Source organism: Callorhinchus milii, unplaced genomic scaffold (genome assembly GCF_018977255.1).
Source record: "Callorhinchus milii isolate IMCB2004 unplaced genomic scaffold, IMCB_Cmil_1.0 Scaffold1, whole genome shotgun sequence".
In the NCBI taxonomy this organism is placed as follows: Eukaryota; Metazoa; Chordata; class Chondrichthyes; order Chimaeriformes; family Callorhinchidae; genus Callorhinchus; species Callorhinchus milii.
In genome coordinates this window covers 23304014-23323059 of record NW_024704742.1, presented here as the reverse complement: position 1 = coordinate 23323059, position 19046 = coordinate 23304014, and the positions used below count along the sequence as shown (strand labels likewise).

The following is a 19046-nucleotide window of genomic DNA, read 5'->3' as shown; positions in this document are numbered from 1 at the left end:
AATTCCACTAACAAGCACTAAAAAGGGTGTTATTAAGCCCAAATTGTGACTGAAGTATTGTTGTGTCTTGATTAGTGCTTAATTAGGTTGCTAAGACATGTTTTTCTGCTTGAATTAAAAGTTTTGTAAATTATGAACTAAAGCAGACAATTTACAAATCTTATCACAGCCCATTTAATGGCTGAATCAACAGTTTGGCTCGATCAAAATAAAACAGCTCACAAAAATATATTTTAGACGGTAGTGATTCGTTTTGTAAATGTTATGCTGTTTTTAGGTGTAGTTTGGCAATAGATTGACAATTCGTCAAGCATTTTAAAAACACAGTTAATAGGATAATTATGACTGCTTGGACAAGGAGTGTTTTTGTTGGATCATGAATTCTGAACAATACAAAGGAATGGAACATAGTTGAGTGTTTGGAGCTCTGGACTTGGGTCGGTAATAGATTTCTTTGGCGTAAAGTCTGCAGCAAAATAAGGCTGAATTTCCTTTTTAAAGAGCTTGATTATCGTTGGTTTTGCTACCTGTCTGGCTTATGAATAGGCTGTCCAGATATTTCTAAAATGAAAAAGGAGCCTAAAATGTTTTCCTATTCTACTTCTGCATCCTACAAGTGATGAGTTAGATATTAAGGATACTAATGCCTTTAATCGACTTTCTTCAGAACTTACAGCGATCACTTCTACCCTGTTCCCGATTCATCATAAAATTGGCATAAAGTGAAAATCTTACTTAGAATGATGATGATTATTTTCAGTGAAACTAGACCCCCCAACATACAGATATAATCCTCATTTCCAGAGATTATAGCAAACAATTAAAATATGGCACTGGTACTCCTATCTTTTAAACTGTTGTGCCAATTGCCTTTAATTTGGCAGTAGATGTAGATATCACAGCTGGTTTACATTTTGCATGTCTAAATGATCAAAATAAAACATCACATTTTCTTCATGTGCATGATGAGCTGTTGCTGGCTTTAAATTGTAAATCCTGGGCCACATTTCAAAAGGTTTTGTTTTCATAGAATTTTATATTCCATCAGAACAATGTTTGCTACAATATAGCTTTGCATCATACTGTGTCCTAGTACATCTTTCAACTGGAACACATTTAAATAGATCTCAGATTTTTATAAATAACTATTTCCTTCATCTCAATTTCAGAAAAGTATGAATAGCCATGATAGATGAAGGATTTCTTAAATGTAATGATGAAAGCACTGAGGTTATGACTTCTTTTTCAAAAAAGTGTTATTTCTTTCATTGCATTTTCTTGTTTACTGTTCTTTATTTCCAAATACCCTGTATCTACTTTTTATAGAACGGTTTGTGTTGGATTTCATATAATCTGGGAACCTTTGCTGTGGAAAGGCAACAACTGACAGCCTTTCATTCCCAGCAAATCGTTCACCTATTCCTGAAAGGATTTCTCAGATCCCTTTAATATCTCCTGCTTTAATCCATCAGCGGGTTGCATAACTGTACTTTAATCATTGGTGCTCCCCCTTGCTCCCTCATAGATATTTTACTTTCCTCCTCTCCAGGTCTGCATCTAAACCGTTATGCTAATGAATTAAGCATTTTCCCCAGTATTAATTCAAATCTGTTATTCTCTAGAAAACTCTCAAAAACTCTCATTTGAATGAGTTAGAAATAAGTAGTAAATTTATAATATTAGTGAGATAAAAGTCATATGGGTCTAAAGCCATTGAAAGTCAATATGTAAATCGGATTATTAAGTTAGGCTTTTTTTCAAGGAAAATACAGAGATACACAAGTTTATTTTTCTGTTGACCATAACCTCTTGTAGTATTGTTACCAGTACAGTTTTGTAACTGTGTCTATTTCCTTCTGAAATTTATTTGTATGTGTCATTTCGTATAATAATAATAATAATAAAAAAACAAATTAAAATAAGAACAAAAGAAGGATGTATTGGATGGAAAAAATATAAAGTTTAAAATCCACTAAATTGAGATTGAAATCTGATTCTCCATTGAACATACAATGATTCTGGAAGGTTTTCTTCTCTGTAAAATATGTGTACTGCAACTTCTTTTCAGATTCCTATCCTGTCATATTGTATACCGTGTGTCCAAGGCTTTAGGAAATCTTTGCCTTAAATGGCAGAATTCGAATCCTCAAATTTGTTTTCATCAAAAAGTCACAAAGTTGCAGAAAGTAGTTTGATTCCTATTGTCAATTTATAGGGCCAAATTGTCTCTGAAAGAGAACAGATTGGAGTCCTGTAGCTCAGTGGTTAGAGCACTCGCTTTGCAAGTGAGAGACCTGAGTTCAATTCCAGGCAGAGGGCGAAACCTCGGGCAAGTTTCCTTACTCCACACAGAGCCTAATAATAATCCCTCCAAAACAAAAAACAATAATAAAATTGGTCATTTTCAATCTACGACTGTTTGTGGGACATTGCTGTGCGCAATTGGCTGCCGCGTTCGCCCACAAATATACAGTCAATTCACTTTACAGTGTGTTCTGTGAAGCGCTTTGGGACGTCCTCCCGACGTGAAAAGCGCTACATCAAATGCAAGGATTATTATTATTATTATCAATTGTTTTTAAATGGTGAGGCAAAGTAACATCCATAAAAGATAAAAAGAGAATGAAAATGATTCCTCCTTGTTGATTAATGCTGAGTTGTCAGGCTTACAGTATAATGTATTGAAACTAGTTTGTAAAGTCATCTCTGTTTACACTTAATAAAACCTGCAGCTGATAATTGCTGCTATTGCTATTAATTCCCTCTTAAATAGCAGAGAGTGGGTTGGAAGATCTATTGAGAGCTTCAGCTAATATTATGAACAATGAGATGTATATCTTATATTTCTTTTCCATTCAGCAATGGTTCTAATGATTTGGTGATAGTGAAGTTGAGAAGGTATTTGCTGTGAGATAGGGGTAGAAGTGGCCGACGTGGGGGAAATAAAGACAAGCCAGAGACCAAATCTGAGGTAGAAATGAGAGCTGAGGAACCAGATGCAAAAGTTGTGCACTAGTGTGCCAGTTTTCAATTTGCAATTTTTTGGACAGATAATATTGATGAATGCCAATTTTATTGATTAAAATCAGCAACCAGTGAGCCTAATTATCTCGGAGAGAGTATATTGGGACAAACAGATGGTTTAATGTGTGACAAAGCTGTTAACACACTCTTGGAATTGAGATTGTGATCTAAAACAGGAGTGAAGTTCAAGGCCAGTTGTCAGAGATGGATCACACATCAGCCTATGAGCCTGTGTTGCAGGAGTGTGAGAGAGCTGCTGGAGTGGCTCCCAGATACTGGAGTTGTAGTCAAGTCTTTGGTATATTTAAATTTTATAGAGAATTTGTTGAGGGGAAAGGAAAAAATTGAGCCAATTAGAGAGACCTGCAGGAATAGAGGAGATGTGAGTGTTCCTTCAGAGATCAGGGGAGATAGAAGGGCTAAGAATGTGGTTTGGATGAAGAAGTGGTAAAAGTGGACCTATCAAAAGTAAGAGCTGTTGGAATTGGATAGACACGAAGAAACTGTGTTTGAAGAGTGAAAGGAATTAAGACTTTTATCAGATCATTGCAGGGCAAGGATAGGAGCAGTGATTAGTGATTCTGCAATTGTACTGCCAGAGGAATAAAGGGCGTGTTCACTGAGGAACATGAAGGAAGTCGCTAAATGTCGATCAAGTATAATAACTGATCTTTTTATAGCATTCCAAGTTTATCATACAGTGGTGTCATCTCAAAATATCACTGTTGTCCACTGCCTTAACATAAAACATAGAAATTAGAATAAGCAATGCATGCAGGTGACATATAATTAATGGGTAAGAAAATAACATGTTGAGAGAGATTTATATTATAGTACTATTCACTTAAGTAACCTAAGAACGGGAAGTGTAGGTATATCGTTCCGTTTATATCCAGTAGCTTCTTAGCATAAGACAAACCCTGGTAATTTCATTCAACCTCACATTTCTGGCTCCCTCACGAATAAAGAACACATATAACATTTATTCTGGGGGTGCCAAGGAACATATTAGAAGGGAAATCTGCAGCATCTTAAAACAAAACCCCTGGATTCTGTTGGTTTGTCTCCTTACAGGCCAACAATTCTGTTTTATTAGTTTTATAAACAAGATTCCTCCCAACAGTATTTGGGCTCCAGCTGTGCAATAGATTTTTTTTCGCAAGAGTGAAAGCTCTAAGAACACATTTTGTTTTCATATTTTTCACATCTTTGGATCAATATGATTATTCATAATAATAATAGCAATCCTTGCATTTTGATATAGCACTTGATCACGTCTTTGAGATGCCTCAAAGCACTTCACAGGTTACTGTAAAGTGAATTGACTATATTTTGTTCTGGAATTTTTGGAAATGAGGATGTGATGAAATGATGCATTTTCTTCCAGCCTCCGGGATTTGCCTAATTTACCTACCAATATTTATTATTATTCATAATAATAGACATTACATTTAGTATAGGGCCTTTCATGTCAGGAGGACATCCCAAAATGCTTCACAGACTATACGTTAAAATGCATTGACTGTGTTTTTCGGGTGAAGCTTCCACACGGGTAATCTGTATTATTGCTTTAAACTGGATATATTCCATCATTCTTCCATGAGTTTCAGCTCCCTGTCTAGATATACAGTCTCATGCTCAAAACAGTTTTAGGTATTCAAAATAATTTAGCTGTCTTCTCTAAGTGTGATATCTTGTAACAAAATACTGTTTTCCCCAATTTTCTTCCTAGAATGTCTGCACTGAAGTTGTTTTTGGCAGAGAGCACTTATTTTTTCCCAAAACCTATTTTCTTTCAAAGAAACACTGAATATGTTAGAAAGTGAGCGGTGGAATGCTGGACCCTCTCACCAAACCCCTGGAGAGAGCAGAACTGTTGGCCATTAAAGAGGTCTTTAATTTGTTTACTACCGTACCTAGTCCAGACAGCATGGTGAAGGGGATGACCTCCAGACATGAGGTCTGGGTTATACCATGTTTCTGAAGTAAGGTGGGTTCTATTAGAACTGCCTGTCAGTTTGGCAGCACGAGGGAGGAAAGAATTTTCCACAGTGTTTCTTGTACCGTATCCTTTTTGTTTAGAGCAGCTCGTGCTCTTAAACTACACTGAAGGCCTGTATTGCAGCACAAACGACTCCTTTACCAGCCATAGTTAGCCAGTCAGTGATTTCCTGTAGATGTTGGACAGTTTCAGACCAGCCCTGCAGAAGTAGCAATATACTGTATTAAAATCTAACCATCTCCTCAGATAAAGGATCTAACACATTTTGGAGTTTCTGCATCAATATCTCTCTTTCAGTTTTTTTCCTGAAAGCGTTTTGACTCTAGGCACCTTGGCCGAGTGGTCATCCACGTGCAAACTTCAGCTATGAGTGTTTACAGATCAGTTTGACATGAGCCCAACACACACAAGCCTGAAGTTTCTCTTGATATTAGCTTTCGAGATGTTAAAATTTAAGATTATGTAGAATTCTTTTAAATTTAGACGTAATTTGTAAATTGACTTCCCACAACGTAACAACAATTTACAAGTATGTGATAACACCTTTCATGTTTGCAAGGCCATCTTAAAGTGCTTCACCCAACTTTGATTTCCAAGTACTTTTCCAAAAAAAACATCTATGGAAGAGGTTTTGAAATTAAAACAGAGTTTAAGAATTATCCGAAACTCTGCACAATCTTACATTTTAAGGCAATGATCTTCAGCTAAGACCATGAGAAATTTCAGTCCTCAGATGACCACACACATGCATCTTCTTATATCACAACAAAGAGTGGAAACCTCAGCTTATTTTTCCCTTCTTAACCAAGGGATTCTGAGACTAGTTATAGAATAGCAACTGCCTCCCTGGCTGAGATCAGCAATGCCTTTACTTACTTACTTACTTACTTACTGACTAACTGACTAACTAATAATAATAATCCTTGCATTTGATGCGGCATTTGATCACATCATCAAAACATCTCAAAGCACTTCACAGGATTCACTGTTAACTGTAGTGACTGACTTTGTAGGGAAACTTTACAGTGTATCCTGTGAAGCACTTGGAGACATGTCAATGATGTGAAAAGGTGCTACATCAATTGCAGGGATTATTATTAAAAACAATTGTAAGAGGTGACAAGATTGAATTCATGCCAATTAGGATATGTGTATGTGTTTTTTAGTGAATTTTTGCCTGAAATTAATTGTTATTATGGTCCCATCTTTAGAGAATGAAGTCTGATTCACTATAGAAACTCATTAGTGCCACTTTTTACAGAAACATTTACAAAATCTTTCCTGAATCCTTTTGTTTCTTGTTTAGCAAAATGTGGAGCCAACATTGGCATCTTCTGTCCTCCCGAGGTGAAAGGCACTCTATAAATGTACTTTTGTTGTTGTTGTTGTTGCACAGCATCAGATTACATATCAGTGCTATAATGTTAATCATTGGATTCCTCTTGATACCAATTTTACAAACACAAAATAATGTGGTGAGAGATTTAAAATGCCACTTAATTTAAATAGATTCCTTTGCATTGCTAGCAGGGTTTGTTTTCTAGTCTTTTCGAGGTCTGTACATTTCTAATTTTCCTCTGACTCTAAAATTAAACGTTGAGATGCTGGAAATCCGCCTAATTTTATAGGATCTTATCAACTATAACTTCTCTGCCAGAATTTATTTTTTCCAGATGGCTCCTGCTGGTAAAGTTATCTTGAAAAGTTATCTTTCTATTGCGTTGTACAGTGCAATATTGGGTATCCTAGCCTCCCAAATATGATGTTTAGGAATAGATTCTCTTTAGGCAATTTGTAAAAGTGAGTGGTCAATGGACAAACTTGCTTCGTTTATATGGCGGGGTGGGGATCAATCTAAAATGCATCATTTCTAATGGTGTTCCTTCTAAAGATCTAAGTCACACAAATGGGGAATTCTTCCAGTAACCTGGAGCAAAACATGATGGCATGTGGGAACTCTGTTCTGATGCATTCTGCTTCCGTAGCAGGTTCTGTGAGCTGGTCATTCCTAAGGGGATTCTTTAATAAGGAATCCCATTGCATACCCTAGACTTTAAACCCTATTATTTTCTGGCTTCAAATGTATATAATAGAAACAGAACAACATCATCTGTTTTAACAATCTAAAGATTACTGAGCAGATATCCCAGCAATACACATAACATTTGGTCAGCATTGTTCTCTTGGTCAGTTTTTCAGCAGTTAATTCCAACCTGCATGAGAAAGTCCAACATTCAGTCCAACGTGGTGATTTGCTGCTGTAAAGGGGTATTCAACTTATATTTAGTTACTGATTATTGCATTTTAGATAAGTAAAATACACCATATTTGGGTGCAAGCGATCATTTCCTAGAGATAGGATTTATTTCTCGTACAGTATTGCCATTAAATTGGTCAGGAAAAGTCTATTTTGGGCTAATATTTTTGAAGTCTGGAAACAGAGCTGTGGGAGAGAGTGAATAAGAGCTGGACTAGATTGCTGACAGATGGTTTCTTTGTCATTTGTTTCTCCATCTATGGTTAGTTTCTGTAACTAACGAAAGAAGGGAGAAATTTTCATTTTGAACTTTCATTGAACAAGTCTCTGTCTCTCATCACATGACCCTCATCTTTCTCATTTTGTTCTGTCCCTTTCAATTGCTTAATGAAGTGGATTCTGAGAAAACACAAAGTTACCGGATGTATAAGGGAGCAGGAGGTAAATGTGGATTTTAAGATTAATCCTTTAAGATTTGCTATAGAATTTCTACCTCAAACTAAAAATCCAATACTATTAGAATTTACAGTGATTTTTTAATGAGTTCTGTGCATCTCTCCTTATTGCCCTATTTATACTTTTGGCAGAGATTTGACATCGAAATGACATCAAATCAACATGAAAGACACGGTGTAAATCCAGTTTGCAATGCGTGATTACAAAGTGAATATGCATTGGAGACTGGCTGTAGAAAGCATCTTGAGGAGGTGGTGTTACCAGGAAATCGATTTGCACCGCTGCAACATTAATACAAGTGGTGCGAATTTGGTCTCCACTCACCATTGATCGCTTAAAAGTTTGTAAAGGACTTTTTTCAATGCCATTTAAAGAGCATGTTGGACAACTGACTCTTTAATAATTAAAGTGACCAGCATTCATCGCTGTTTAGTGGACTTCTGTGTACACAGGCCTTTTGAGCTCCCGATGGATGCAATTTTAGAGTGATGAAATATAAATGCTGCTTCCCGCTCCTAATCACTTTACTGCTGGAAGCAATTTCAAATCACTTCCAGCAGTATAAATGGGGCATAATTCTACTTTTATAACATTCCTCCTTGAAAATGTAAAGGAAAATTATTTTTGCTGCTGGCATTTCAGAAGAAAGGTGTGCGCAGTTTAAAAATTCAAAGCCTTTTCAGTACCGATTCGGTTAACAAATATTTCTGAAAATGAATGTCAAGTTTGTAATTTCCATCATTCTACAAGAGTATTGTGAATCGATGCAGAAATTGGACAGAATGCAAAAGTACTGAAATTCCTTTATTTGTGCAGATGGTTAAATAAGAAAGTCAATAGCGATAAACCATTCTATACTTTACAGTTTCCCACTCAGTTATTTTGTAATGAGCTGTCTTGGCATAGAAAAAGCTAATATATGTTCAACTTTAGTTCTGCTTTTATTTACTGAGGAACGCAAAACCAGAAGGTAGTGCAATTCTAGAGACAAAACAAAGGCAAGGGTCAAAATTGTGCCTGTAACTGCTGGTCTCTGTTTCATATCAAAGGGGATAAGAGTGTTTTGTGGAAATAACGTGTATAGTTGGAGATGAGCTAATCCTAGGTGTGAGTGCCAAGATCCTAGTTATAGTGAACACACGGGCTTGATTTTAAATATGATAAAATCCAGACCATGTTGCTGACATTTCCAGGTGATGCTTATGTTTCAAATACTTGTGATTAGCAGTTCTAGCAAATGTGTGTCTCTTTCAGGCCGTGGAATCCCAGATTCGAAGCTTTGGTCAGACTCCTTCCCAACTCTTAATCGAGCCACATCCACCCAGAAGCTCTGCCATGCAAGTGGTAAGTACATCGCCCAGTTTTTAAACCAGCTGTTCCTATGTGCAGTTTGATATTGCTTCAATGAATTAATGGACGTGAAAGAAACATCCAGTTATATTCATGCTGAGGTCATTGATGATACCGGTATTATGCTCGGGGTTAAGGCTTACTGGTGATGCCTACATTATGGTGTCAATCCATGCAAATTTCTGTCTTTCTATGACATTTGTTCCGTTGCATGTGCTTTATCGTAATGCATTTCACAAATGGAATGCATTCTGCCATCATAGTAGTGTTAAATTGTCCAGGTGCTGAATGCATTTAATAACTGGGAGAGCTGATGGAAATCTCTGCCTTTTCTGCGATTTCTTTGAGCTGTACAGTGCATCTCGTTAGTATGGCAGCCCCTGGCTGCTGTGTGGGGTAACGCTAACCTACACAGATCAGTGTGGCCCAGGTTCAATACTTGAGATGTGCACAGATAGTCAATCACTACACAGTTGTTGTATTTGGCCCTGGTGTCCCCAGGCAAGGAAAGAACAAAATTGGCTGGGATTCCCATTCCTGCTAGGGATCTAGTGACCACTACATGCTGGAAGAGTGAGTGTGAATGTGAAATAAGGAGAGGATCAGGATATGCTGGCTTTCACAATCAAATAGCCTGCCAACACTTGCCATTCCCCTCAGGTTCACATATTAAGAATAGGCAATGAAATATTGGGAAGTCATTCTGGGAATACCCAACACCTTCTCAAGAGGAAGGGAAAGGGGGGAATTGGTAGAAAACAGTATATTAGCTTTGTTGTAAATTTAAATTTTCATTTACAGTATTTCACTGAATATTCCAAATATTTATCATTTTTACGGGCAGTTTGATATGGTTAGAAGAGCACTCAGAGACTTGATCTCTTGTCAGGATCAGGTACAGTGATGGGACATGTTGGCCCTCCCCTTGTATAATGTGGTACAATAGACATGAGTTTAAAAAAAACATTTACTGAGGCAGTTTAACAGCAATATTAACTATTTTGCCCTGAATAATTCCTACCTATTGTTCAATGCTCTTTAGTAGGAATACATAGCTGGATAGTAAGGTGTAGTAGTATAATCTGTACCATAGGGCAGTGACAGCTTGTTTTATAAATTCTCAATCTTAGTTGGACTATGTGAAGCAGGAAAGAAAATTCAAGGAGCAACTTAACTGGTGCACATTTAATAACAAGCAGCAAGAGAGCACCTGGTGACAAAAAAACTGCCTGTTTCCTCTGCGGGGCAACAGTGAAAGAAAAAGGGTTGTAAATGAATTCCTGAATGGTGGTTCTATTCAAGTCAAGAACCGAGGGCTCCGTCCACACTGAAATGTCTTTGACGAACGGGTTTCTTTTTTCTTCAAGGCACCTAATAAAAATTCATTGTGTTTCACCAGGCAAATTAGCCTTCGAAATGAGCCACAGACTTTAGAAAATAAGGTTATGTCGTGCTGTGCCAAGTGTATCAGTGGTAATTTATGCCAGGTGTAGTAATTAGCAGGCACACGCACACTGCCGATTTGTCTACTGCCCAATCCCCAGTGTTTTCAGTGGATCAGATAGTTGGATTTAATTGAGGCTACATCAGATGAGGCATTACTGACACCTTTAATTGAATGAGTATCTGGGGAGATTAACTCATAATATTGATTGGCTTTTAGCCACTCTCGCAGAAGGGTGTCAGTGAAGCTTATTATCCACCTTTTTGTTTTTACGTCTCCTTGTATGCTCCGAAAATCGAACTAATAGTTACTTGAACAACCCAAGTACAAGCAGCATTGCAGGATTTCTTCCTTTATTTTGCCTTCTGACGACATTCAATTGAATTTGTGATTGATATGTTTGCATTATTAATTATATTAATAGATATTTTGTGGTTGTAATTAATTATATCAATAGATATTTTGTGGTTGGAATTTTTTAGATGCAATTCGAGAAGAATCAGTTGCATCAAGTATACTAGATTTCTTTGAAGCTGTAATCCATATGCCTAAAATCTCTTTGTTTGCATGCAAAAGCTTTGGACTAACTATTTGCTTCTAGATTTGCACAAACGCTTTTCTTCTAGTCTTTGTTGAACTGTAGTTAACTTGTAAATGTACACATTTCTCTTGGAGTACATCTTGGAGATTTGGATGCAAGTTTGATTCTTACTTTCATTTTAAAACAATAAGTAAGATCAGCACTCTGTTTGTAACAGAGAACTTGTTTACCAATTCAATTAAAGCTCTTTTCTGGTGAGGACAAAGGATTAGCTACTCAATACTCAAGCAATAAAACAGATTGCAAATGAGAGGAAAATGGCCTAATCTGTCCCTCTTTGCTTGTAGATGTACCTATGCTCTGTTTTCTGCTTCTAACCTATTTCTTTCTGTTTGTTATTTCCCCCCTCTTTTCTCTTTCTTTTTTCCTGCCACCTTTTTTTTTCTTTTTGGTTTGTATTTGATTTGGGGTTTTGCCACTGAACAGTATCTCCTCCTGCAGACTCCTCTGATGTTCACAGACCAGATGCAGCAGGATGTCATCATGGTACTTAAATTCCCGTCCAACTCCCCTGTCACCCATGTTGCTGCCAACACTCAGCCAGGCCTGGCTGTATCAGCCATTATTACAGTAACCGCTAGCAGGCTGTTTGCTGTGAACAAGTGGCATAATATTACTGGTGAGTACAGAGATGTTTGTGACAACTGCATTTGCTCTTCAGTCCTTTTGAGTTGAATCATTGTTCTGCGAGTGTTAATTATGTGGGAAAAAAAGACTGTGTTTCAATATTTCTGTTGATTAAAATAAAATTGTTGTTTACCAGTATTTGAATATCTATAATTAGATTAAATTTGTAATGATATAGGAACAAAGCATGCTTACTTTTATTTCCACTTAACAGTAAGTGTGATCCAACTTATTTCGTAACACGCTGTATGTAGCATTTTGGATTTGCTGCTTATTATGCTATATACACCAATAGTAATGGGTAGCTGGACAAAATCAGGTTGAAATACTGAGGTCTGTCCCTTCACAGCAGGCTGAGCTGAATAAGAAATTGATTTTTATGAACAAAATCTGCTTTGGAAAACTAAAGAATATCTCGCTCGCATTAAAACATGAAATTTAAAAATAGGCAGATATGTGGGATTCATTCAAAAGAAGGATATTCAAATCTTTGGATCCAGTGAATGTAACAAATAATATATAGAATATGGTATGAAATCTCAAGGTGTCTGATGTACTTAAAGATCTAGAGAACATGTAAAACGGAAGTATTATTATTTTCAATGTGCATGTATACACCAATGTTTTATTTATCAACAATTCTAGGCCTTCATGGAACTATGCAGGAACAGCCATACCAGCTGCCAGTTGAAATCGATCCTCTGATAGGTCTGTCAGCTTTCTTTTCTGCGATTCATTACACCCTGTATAGTGCACTGAAGTGGAGATTACTGTTGTTTTTCACTGGTGGTGGTTGGGAATGGAATTTTCTCGATAAACCATTTGCATGCAAATTGGAATGCAATGAGCTGTGGATTCGCTGGTATTTCATCAACTCCCCCTCGTTGGTTTGCCTAATTTGTACAGGGATAGAACCCGTGTCAGTGAAAATTAATATGGATGCTGTAATAATGTGTGATTGAGAATGCGCATGAAGTACTGTCAGGATAATATTGGATCTTTTCATCACTTGGACTTGTTGATGAGCGTGAATGAGCTGGCTTATGATGAATTGGTGCCCTCGTAATGTGGTCGCTCCATTGCAAAGGAAATTTTCATAATAACAGCAGGGTTCTTTATTGCATTGAGTGGTGAAAAATATAGAACTGGTGCCAAGATTTCATCATTAAAGAGATCAAATCTTAGTTTTATGGCCCTGCTGTTCAGAAGTCTAAATTACAGTAATATACAATTTCCAAACACTAGGTATACAGTACATTTCTCCATTGACGATGATGGTGGAATACTAATGCTATTTTTGTGTGTTATGTTTTAACTTTTAGCTAATAACACCAGCATGCACAGAAGGCAAATCACTGACCTCTTGGATCAAAGCATTCAGATCAATTCCCAGTGCTTCGTGATCACTGCAGATAACCGCTTCATCCTGGTCTGTGGCTTCTGGGATAAGAGTTTCCGTGTTTACTCCACCGACACAGGTAATTGCCATCTTCCTCTGCACATTCACTGAACCAGACTTTGACTGAGGGTAATCACAGGGGTCAGGGTCACAAACTCTAATTTTTTTGGTACTGCTCCATCTGCTCCTTTTCCTCTTAATGAAATGCTGCACCCCCTTTACAGATCCGCATTAACCCTTTCAGCAGCCTATGACATTTGTGCAAAACCTCCTACACAGAAGAAGTTTAGGGTGCAAAAAGTCCATTTGAATATTGTTTTAACCTGAATTTTATTTTGAGCTAATACAGTTATCATTTGAAACTAATTTGTTTTACAATATTTGCATCTCCTGGCCCAATCCTGAGGTGCGTGAATTTCACTCTGTGCTCAGAGATTGAAGAAACCAGTGAGCTATAATTCCGCAGGCATCTTTGCAACCTTGTGCAGAGTTCTGCCCTCATAAAGGATTAATCCATAGAAGAGGTCCTGTTTAGATACGACAGAACTTCTCATAAAATTGTGGTATTTGTAAAACAGTTAATATGAAAAGAAAACACATGCTTCTTTCAAGGTGAGTGTTTTATAAAGGTTCGTAGATTATATTGCAGATACTTCAGAAATTCAGCCAAGGTGGGCACATGGAATCCTACAAAGATCTATCTTTCATTCTGTTTTCTGCCTTTTTTTGGTAGTTACTTACAGATCTAGTGTTAGATTTCCTTAATTTAAATTTTCATGTTCTCCATGTGCTAGTGGAGAGAGTGGTGGCAGGATTCTAATGATGAAATTATATACATAGTACCCTTGAGGACGCTGAAGCTTTTAATGAATATTACCAAGGGATCAAGTTACTCATTTTGCATAGTCATGTTATTAAATCCTCAGCCACAGCATTTGTCTTTAGTTTTGGAGCAAAATATTTCTACTTTAACAGTTGCTCTTACATCATTCACCAGATGGACTCATTTGGTTTGTTTCAATGTGTCCCAAATGTTAGTCATTTAATTTTGCTTGTGAACTCTATCCAAATTGTTGAAGCCACTCGACATGTGATCAATGGTTATTGGCTCTTGTCAATCTCAGAGAATCAATAAGTTAAACAGGTTAAATCAGCCTTTTTTAAGAAGTAACTTAGCAAAGCATTTTTATTAGTTGAGAAGGAAATGTGTTGCCAGTTTGCAGATAGTTCCATGTGTCTGGACGATACCAAAGTCCCAGTTTAGATTATTTCTGTCAATAATGTAGCAATTCTTCACAATTTAATATTTTTCGACAGGATGTGTCCTCACAAAAGATGAATGTGCCAAATTTGCTCTGTTAATTTTTCAAAGATTTACATACAGAAAAATGTACTGTGAAGCCATTTACACATTTTGTTTGAGCAGTGCTGAAAGGGTGGTGGCTGTTTACCCTGTTACTTTGGCATAGTGCATGTTTAAGAATTGCGGAAATCATTTTTTGTCACTGGGGCTCGAGTTTTCTCTCTATATTAACGAGTGTTCCTGTTGGTTGGGTCATTATAGTCCTATGTCTTGCATTCTTTCACCTGGGAAGAAATTTGAGGGTGAGAGGAGCAGTGTCGTGAGCTAGAGGAAGGAGCAAAGACAACATACTTCCTCAGGCCCAGGCCAAGCTTGAGCAACACCCTTGTAATTGGCCTTTTTCTACAGATATTTCTTTCATATGCTTGCTCTGGGATTGTGTAGGTGTCAGCCTGGCTCAGTAGATAGCACTATCGCCTCTGAGTCAGAAGGTTGTGAGTTCAAGCTCCACATAGGGACTTTGAACTCGCATAGACCATTGTTTCTGAAATATGGCCCTATGAGGCCGCCCAAGTGATTTTGTGCGGCCACATTCTCCCAACTATATCAAATGTAAGGATTATTATTATTTTGTGGGAGGGCAAAAGTAGGTGCTGTTCTTCTGAAAATGTGTTTTTGTTTTGGAGTAAGATTAGAAGTTGGGACTTTAAAGCAACTTCATTCATTATCATGAGGGTATAGGGGTCTATCATGTTATGATGACTAAAATAACCATCTTTCTGTGATTTATTTTCCTGGCAGGCATAGATGATGCAAATGTTAGTAGATTATTTGACTTGAACCTTGAGAGTAGAACTAAAGGGCATGAGTTTAAAATTAATAAATCTCAAGCAAGACTGGAGATTAGAAAGAGTTCTTCCATTCTTTCCTCTCTCTTCCACCTGCACTTATTATCTGTGCACCGAACTATGTGGCACAGACTCCCAACAAAATCAGTTGGTGCTGAGTTGATTAACGTTACAATAGTATCCGCTTGGAAACAGTATTGGAGGATTTGGGAGTGGTGGGGGGAGATATTATTCACCAGGACTCCCGTGGGATCTTTAATGTCTACCTGAACAAGGAAATGTCTACCTTAACATCTCATCTGAAGAATGACCACTCCAACAACGCTGCAACTTAGAGTGAATGAGTTAAGGGAGTGTCTTGTAAGAGAAGTAGGCAGGGTTGAATGGCAGAGTTGTGGGGAATGGATAAATATTCTGGAGTTTTGCTTGATTACTTTTGGAGAACTTGCTCCAGGAGATCAGGTGTTTCGGAATCCATGCTTAGGCAGGTTTCTTGTGGTCTGTAATAGTTTGATGGGCTAAAATGCCTTTTCTACTTCTGTGTTCTTACGATGTTTTGTCTGACTGTGATCTTGTATTCTCTTTGCCTTACGCTCTACACTGTTATACATCCAATTCATAGTTACAGAAAATATTCATAAATGGATGAAACAATCTTCTTTCATTAATGTATACGACTACACCAAAGAATTCAGACATACTTGCGGCACTTCTCTAATTGCTTTGTTTTAAGAACAAAAGCTCATTACTCAAAAAAGAATTTTTTTGAGTAAAAAAAAACGACTGTTTGTGGGACACTGCTGTGCGCAATTTCACCCACAAATAGACGGTCAATTCACTTTACAGCATATTCTGTGAAGCGCTTTGAGATGTCTAGAAGATGTGAAAAGCGCTATATCAAATGCAAGGATTATTATTATTACGATTAAGAATGATTTTCCAATCCAATGGATCAGATAGAAACAATAGATATGTAATATTGAGTGGTGACTTATACGTCTGAATACTATTGTTGGATAATGAAGTAGGAACCAGGCATTTGGAGAACCAGACCTCCGACTGAGTTCTTGAGTTAACTGTCTTATCATTTTCCTACTAGAAAACACATGCAAGTCCATTTATTACTATTTGATCAGAACTTCAAAATACTAATGAAACTAGCTCCTTTGATGAAGAAACTGGCTGTATTTTGTGTTTATAAATAGCAGCAGTTTGCCTGGGGCTTGGAACATCTCGCAAGGGTACTCTCAATTGAATTTGAAAGGGTGGTTGGAAGATTGCAGGATTGGCCTACAATATGATTGATTTACTGATGAAAGGAATTTTGGTTATAAATATGTTTCCATGTGTGTGGAAAATTTCACTTGCTCTTAAGAAGAAATGACTACTGATGTGGTTAGTTATGAAAATGTTTTCAGCGATCTCAATTTTTCACTAGAAGAAAAATAAAAATGTATAGGTTTACTTATAAAACTCGGCGAACTATAGGACATTTGCAGTTCAGGACGCGATTAATATTTGTGTTTATTTTCTGAAAATTCTGTCTGAGTTCTGCATGTTCTAATGTTGAACAGATAATTCTGTAGTTATTTTATCGCTCTGATGTCAGACATTCAGCAATGGATTGCCGCTGACATCATATTGCCTGGTTCTTCGTGACTTTTTCTCTTAGGCAGCCAACTCCCCTTGCTGTAGCATTTGCAATTTTCCACAAATTGAAACATTTTGGGGAGGTATCTTGTACATATTATGCAAAATGATGGCATGTTAGGAAATGATTTTCAGATACAGATGGTACCTCTTGGGGTTGGGCTTTGGTGTGCATGTCTAAGCCAAAACCCATGTCATTGGGCAGCTGTCTGAGCTATAAGGCCTAGATATACACATTTAAGTAATGTATGTTTAGTTGGTTCCAAAAGAATATAACAATGAATGAGTTTATATTCATTTAACAGGAAGCATTGAAGATGATCTGCAAATAATTTGGGAAATACTGTTTGCATATAAGACCCTTCAGAAAAAGCAGTTAAATACCTTTTGATAAAATGGCACACACTTTCTAGAGTTTTCAATGAGAATCTTAATTTCTTTAAGCATTTTTTTGAGGCAGCTCCCCAGTGGCTTCTGTGTAAATGCACAATATGGGACATCACAGAACCATGGAAACTAGGGAGGTTTTGGGCTTGATACCTGGTGGCTATTGTACCTTGGGAATGAGGAAGGTAAGCAGATTACTCTTGGAAGCTGACCTGGCACCAAAATTACGTGCTTGACAACGGAATGTCAGAATCAATTCAATCCTCTATAGTCATCTTGGTGGTCAAGTTTCTGAGCCCAGTGTGTCTGCAGCCCTCCAGGGTACTGCTGATGGCAATACAGCCAACTCAGCAGCACCCAAATACACACTCTGGGGTCCTCAAGCATTGGCTCTTGTCAGCCTGGACCTAATACACTGTAATTTGGTAAGCTGGGTGCATTCCTCCAGGGAAACGGTGCATACACATTCCATTACAGATACAGGGAAATTTCCATCTGTAGTCTGCATTCACATGTGAAACTCTGTCTGGTTTGGATACTCTTAAGCATGATGGGTCCCTTGATCTGAGGTGAGACCGTTATCTTGGCTAAAGGAATGATAAAACACAATAACTGACCTCTCTGGGTACAGAGGGAAAATCAGCTAGATGCCCCACTTTGCATTGTTATACAGTGCCCTCAGCTGGAAAATGTATGGTGAACATTGAGTGAGTTCTATATCAGACATAAATATGTCAAACTCCCAAGCCTCTCCACTTTTCAGTAATCAAATAGTGAGTCAAAACTGTTGCACAAAAGTTTGTTAGCACTTAATACTCCAGTATAAGTCAACACCTTCAGGAGAGGAAGAAAGATTAATTGAGACCTTTCTGACAAGAAATCATAGAAAAATATCAAAACACATGGCTTTTGTCAAACAAGATACTGTCAATGTTAAAGGCTGACTTAGTGACAATTTTACATATTGATGATTAAAATTTTTATCTTATTGATGTATTTTCTATAAGTTCATCCTTAAATGGGGAATTCTTTACTTATTTGTTTTGTTCAGTGTTTATTTTCTTGTTTCTGCATCATGTACTAGTTTAAATTCTACATTCTCGCTCGAGAATGCATCAAAGTTACAGATTGGGTGGCAGCTCAGAGCAGAAATTTTAGTTTTGAGCAAAACAATCCCAAAGCTCAGTTAATGCTATTAAAAACATATTCCTGGATACATTCCAAATAAATCAAATAATGGGGGAACCTACTTCTGCTTCAGAACATAACGTGAAGGGAACCTAGTTATTTGCAACAAAAACGCAATATATGCTCCAGTATATGCAAAACCACTGTTCACGTCAACATAATGGGCTTTAACCCAAATTACAAATGGAAACATTCCAGTACCACAAAGTATTTCCACTTTGATCCGTGGGAACTTTACTTCAATGTGAAAGCTTTCAGAGTGCAATTTCTGCAGATTGGCATGTCATATGTCCGGTTACCAGTAGGAGTCTCCACTTGCAACTCAAATTGAAGAATCCCATCAGAAATTGCAAGGTTTCAATTATCATCTATTGCTGTAGAATGAAACGCATGCTTGGAATCAGGCACAAGTTTGTAGAAACAGAAGAAAACTAAATATGAAGGCACCAAAGATGAGAATAAAATACAGCACCACAAGTGAAATAGTTAACTTCTTGTTCAAATAGAAAG

General features: G+C 37.3%; 1 protein-coding gene across 2 annotated transcripts in view; it reads left to right on the top strand.

The window, feature by feature from the left end:
* Window positions 1–19046, top strand: part of lrba (LPS responsive beige-like anchor protein) — a 430270-nt gene that overhangs the window by 372974 nt on the left and 38250 nt on the right. The window contains exons 48-51 of one of the 2 annotated variants that reach the window (XM_007904022.2): window positions 8994–9083; window positions 11576–11753; window positions 12407–12469; window positions 13084–13239. In XM_007904022.2, the coding sequence (XP_007902213.1) occupies window positions 8994–9083; window positions 11576–11753; window positions 12407–12469; window positions 13084–13239 (487 nt within the window). Of the gene's footprint in view, window positions 1–8993; window positions 9084–11560; window positions 11754–12406; window positions 12470–13083; window positions 13240–19046 lie in introns of both variants that reach the window. The other variant, XM_007904021.2, reaches the window with a different exon arrangement.